The sequence below is a fragment of the Oxyura jamaicensis genome, unplaced genomic scaffold (assembly GCF_011077185.1).
Source record: "Oxyura jamaicensis isolate SHBP4307 breed ruddy duck unplaced genomic scaffold, BPBGC_Ojam_1.0 oxyUn_random_OJ71837, whole genome shotgun sequence".
Lineage (NCBI taxonomy): Eukaryota > Metazoa > Chordata > Aves > Anseriformes > Anatidae > Oxyura > Oxyura jamaicensis.
In genome coordinates, this window is record NW_023310717.1 from 462 (window position 1) to 4635 (window position 4174).

General features: G+C 70.4%; 1 protein-coding gene across 2 annotated transcripts; it reads right to left on the minus strand.

Moving 5' to 3' along the window:
• Nucleotides 1-40: 40 nt before the first annotated feature.
• On the minus strand, nucleotides 41-4062 carry DEDD (death effector domain containing). Of its 2 annotated transcripts, XM_035314294.1 has the most exons (5): nucleotides 4015-4062; nucleotides 3500-3830; nucleotides 1438-1545; nucleotides 820-966; nucleotides 41-690 (listed from the first exon to the last, which is right to left on the minus strand). In XM_035314294.1, exons 2-5 carry the CDS (start codon nucleotides 3822-3824, stop codon nucleotides 314-316), a joined length of 957 nt encoding a protein of 318 aa, XP_035170185.1. In that variant the 5' UTR covers nucleotides 3825-3830; nucleotides 4015-4062; the 3' UTR covers nucleotides 41-313. The 2 variants fall into 2 exon arrangements, with proteins under 2 accessions (XP_035170185.1, XP_035170186.1); XM_035314295.1 differs by lacking the exon at nucleotides 4015-4062 and having other exon boundaries at nucleotides 3500-3860.
• Between the last annotated feature and the right edge of the window lie 112 nt (nucleotides 4063-4174).

The window sequence follows — 4174 nt, forward strand, 5'->3', positions numbered from 1 at the left end:
CCCCCCCCCCCGCCCCGACACTGACGCGCCCCAGGCGGGATTTTTGCCTTTTTTGTTTTTTTAATGGATACAAAATAAAAGAGAAAAAGGAAACAAAGCAAGAGAGAAGTGACAGGACAGGAAAGGGGGTGAGGACACGAAAGCCTCCGGCGCTCCCTGCGGCTCCCGGCTCCGGCCCAGCTCCTCGCACGGCGCCGGGCCCCGCGGCCGCACCCAGGCAGGCGGGAGTCCAGCAGGGGCGGTCGGCGATCTTAAAAAACAAAACAAAACAAAAGGAGAGAAGAAAAGCTCGGATCCCACCGGCAGCCGGGCGTCAGGGGGCCGTCTGCAGCATCAAGTTCCTCAGGAGTTTCTGGCGCCCGACCTCGTAGTCCTCCTCGTCCACATTGACCAGCAGTTTGATGGCTTCGTGGCCCACGGCTTGCTTGAGCGAGTCCGTGATGAAGACGCCCTTGAGGGCCTCCAGCAACGAGCCGTTGATGTAGTCGCGCCAGAAGGCGTCGAGGTAGGTGAGCTCTGAGAACTTTATGTCACAGATGATGGAGCCCAGGTCCCGGGACTTGAGGATGGTGTTGGCCTGGTTGAAGCGCTCGAACTGGCGCTCCAGGGGGTCCTGCTTGTTGGAGAAGACGTTGCCCTGCAGCGCCGTCTCGTGCTGGCAGTACTCGGCTCGGACTCGCAGGCGGATGTCTGCGGGGAGCGGGGACGACTCAGCGCGCCGGCCCCGTGCTGCCGGGGGGGGGGGGAGGGGCACTGCCACCCCCCCCGGTGTCCCCCTCCCCGGTCCCAGCAGCCCAGCTGCCCCCCCCTCCCCCTTACCACAGGTCTGCTTCTCCTTCGGGTCCGGCGTCGCCGACTTCCTCCGCTTGCGCTGGCTGCCGAGGGGGGCCCTGCCGCGGCCGGGCCTCTTGGTGCAGATCTGCGGCCCCGCCGAGGAGCAGCAGACCACGGGGTGGTGGGGAGGCACTGCTCGGAGAGGGGACGGCTCAGGGACCGCGGCCACGACCCCCCCGGGAGCCTCCCAGGCCCTGCCACGGCTCCCGGAACGCACCCGAAGCCTCACCGCGATCCCAGGGCAGCCCCCGGGCGGGGGCAAAGCCCAGGGGCGGATTCCCCTGGGATAAAAGCTCCTGGAAAGGGGGGGGGGGCGGCTCCCGCGTGGCAGGATGCAGCCCCTGTGCCGCGCTGCTGGGCCAGGCTGGCAGCAGCCACAGGTTAATTAATTCTTAGTAATTAATGAGGTGGCTTCTGCCGGGCGGAGCGCGCTGCCCGTTAACGGGGCCATCGGGGAACCTGCGCCCAGGGCGGGGGCAGCTGCGACCTGTGGTGGGTGAGGCAGCAAAGCGAGGGGGGGAGCGGACGCAGGCAGGGCGGCAGCGCCGGGCCGGATCGGACCCCGTGGGGGCCCCAAATCCCCCCCCCGCGTGCGGCGCTCACCTGATTTGTGGGGGTGGCCGAGGCCGTGCTCCGCGTCGCCGTGAGCCCGGGGCGTCACGTAGCGGATGGATGTCTCCTCCAGGTACTTGTCCACCAGGTCCGGACACACTGCGAGAGAGGGGAGGTGCCTCGTGGTGGGGGGGGGGGCACCAACACGGACCCAAAGCGCTGCACAGCGCCCACGGCCTCTTCCCCCGGCGCACGGGTCAGGCTCGGGAGGGGTACAGGGCTGCGGCGTTTTGGTTCCAAATGCAGCCCGAGGTCACCTCGAGGGAGCGCCTTTTGCCCCCGAGGGTGCCCAGGCCCCCCCCCCAGCCCCAGCGGCGCCGCTCGCCGTCAGCCAGCCCCGGCGCTCCCCAGCGGGGCCACGCATTGGGAACGGCCACGGCTGGGCCGGGTCCTCTCGGAAAAACTCCATTTTAGAGCCAAGAACTCAAAAAAAAAAAAACCCAGACAGCGCCGTGTGGGAAAGGCCACCCGCACGTTACCATAGCTACTCGCTGCACCCGGCTCGGCGCAGCCCGCTCCCGGCGCCGCTGCACGCGCACGGCCCCGGGGACAAGCCCGTGGCAGGGCAGGCAGCGCCGCGGTCCCCAGCAGCGCGGCCCCGGGGACGTGGAGCAGCCCTGGGCTCGCTTCAAGCCCCCGCGTGCGGCCCCCAAAGTCCCGAGGGCTCCAGGCTGAGCCCCCCCCCGTGACGAGCTCGCCGTCACCGAGCCGCGGCGGCCGCCGTCAGGTCTTGGCGCCTGCAGAGCCGTGGGGCGAGCCCCGGAACCCGCGCTGGGGGGGACGTGTGCGCTGCCAGGGCCTGGGGGAGCTTTTTCGAGGCATTTCCACCCCGCCGGGGCGCTCCCGACAGCGGGGCCAGCTTGGGGCTGTGACGGAGCCGCGGGGACACGCGGTCCGGTTTTCGGGTGGCCCTCGGGAGCCGGTCCCGGTGAGGGTGTTGGGTGACCCCGTGATCCCTGCCACGCCTCGGGGCTCCCCGCACACCGCCGCTCCCCGTGCTAACCCCGGGCTGATTTCGCTCCTCTGCGGAGCTGTGATTTGGGTGCTTCATTAACCCACCGCCATCCAAACGGGGCCGGGCAGGCGCCGGGAACAGAACCCCACGAGCGCGGAGCGTCGCCTCCCGCGGCCGCGCGCCCACCTCCGGCCCCCTGCTGCCTGCGACCGAGAGCCGCGCTCCCTCCCCGCGCCGCTTCGGGTTTTGGCTCAAAAGAAGCAGAAAGCTCCCCAGGAAGCACACGACCAACGCCGGGGCACGAGCGCTCCCGCCCCGAGCCCCGCACGAATTCAGGGGCGCCGCGCCTGATCCCGGCCGCGTCCCAGCACGGCCCCGGCTCCACGCCACCCCCGCCCGGCTCCGTTTGGGCGCCCCAGATCCACGCAGCCGGAGCAGGGCCGGTTCTGAGGCTCCTCGGTCGGGGTTTAACCCCCCCGAGGGGGTTGTTCAGCACCGGCACGTTGGGCCCTGCGCTCATCCACGCCCCGCCCGCTGCCTCTCGCCCCGACTCCGGGAGCTTTGTGCCTGCCCCCCCCGCCTCGCATCGAGCGCCGGCATCGCGGTTGCGCACGGTGCGAGCAGGAACGGGGCAGACCCAGCAGCCCGGGGCTGCCGAGGAAGCACAAAGATCCTCACCCACAAAGCAAAATGCAAATCCTGGAGGCAGAATCCCGCTGAAGCGGCTGCCTTACACCCCCCCCCCGCGAGCAGCGAGCGCTCCTCGGCTCCGCTCAACCCGGGCGAGGTTCCTCCAATCGAGGTTTTGGCCCCAAAAAGGCCCAGGGCCGAGCCGGCGGGGGGAAGGGGTCGGCTCATCAGCCTGGAAGCTTCACAGTGACCCAAAACGCGTGAAATTCACCCGGATTTGATCAGACGGGAGCTCACGGCTTGGGTCCCCGAGCCAGGCTCGGAACAAACAGCGCCGAGCAGGGGGAAAACGGGGACGGGGAGCGCTGCGGGGACGTCGCTCCGAGGAGGCGAGCGTCCTCCGGGGGACCTTCGGCCGCGGTGCTGTGGGGCCGCAGCCCCTGGGGGGGGTCTGGGGGGGGCGCTTACCGGCCCGTCGCCGTTTGAGGGTGACGTAGGGCAGCAGGTCGTGGCGCGTGATGATGCGCAGCAGCTGCAGCACCTGGCGGAAGTTGGTCTCGTCGCAGCGGCCCTGCCGCTCCAGCGCCAGCAAGAAGTCCCGGCCGCTGCGGATCATCCCCCGCTCGTAGTCGTCGATGACGTCCACGAAGAGGAAGGAGAGCACGCGCACGTCGCGGTGGGTCAGGTGGGTGCCCACGATGTCGAACATGCGGTGCAGGCTGTAGAGGCCGTGCTCCCGGTCGCCCCGCTCCTCCGGCCAGGCCTGCGCGCGGCTGCGCTTGAAGGCCGCCATCCTCGCCCGCCGGCGGCACGCCGGGCCCAGCGCTCGGCCCTGGAAGACAAAGGGGAGCCGGGGGGAGGGGAATGGGGGTGACGGGTTTGAATTCAGCTCCCTGCTGCTCCCCACCCTTGGCTCCTCCGCCCTGCCTCTGTGGGGAACCCCGGTGGGGTCACCCCACGCCCCCCCCCACGGTTCTCCCCGACGGGCACCGGCCCCGAGGAGCCGCTGGGCGCGGCCGCCGGCACCACACCGGGGCATGGAGCGGGGACCAGCCGCCGGCACGGCTCGACCCGCCCTGCTGAGGTGGGATCTCCTGGGGGGGGGGACGGACGACCCACGAGCAGCGAGACCCCGGGGCCGTG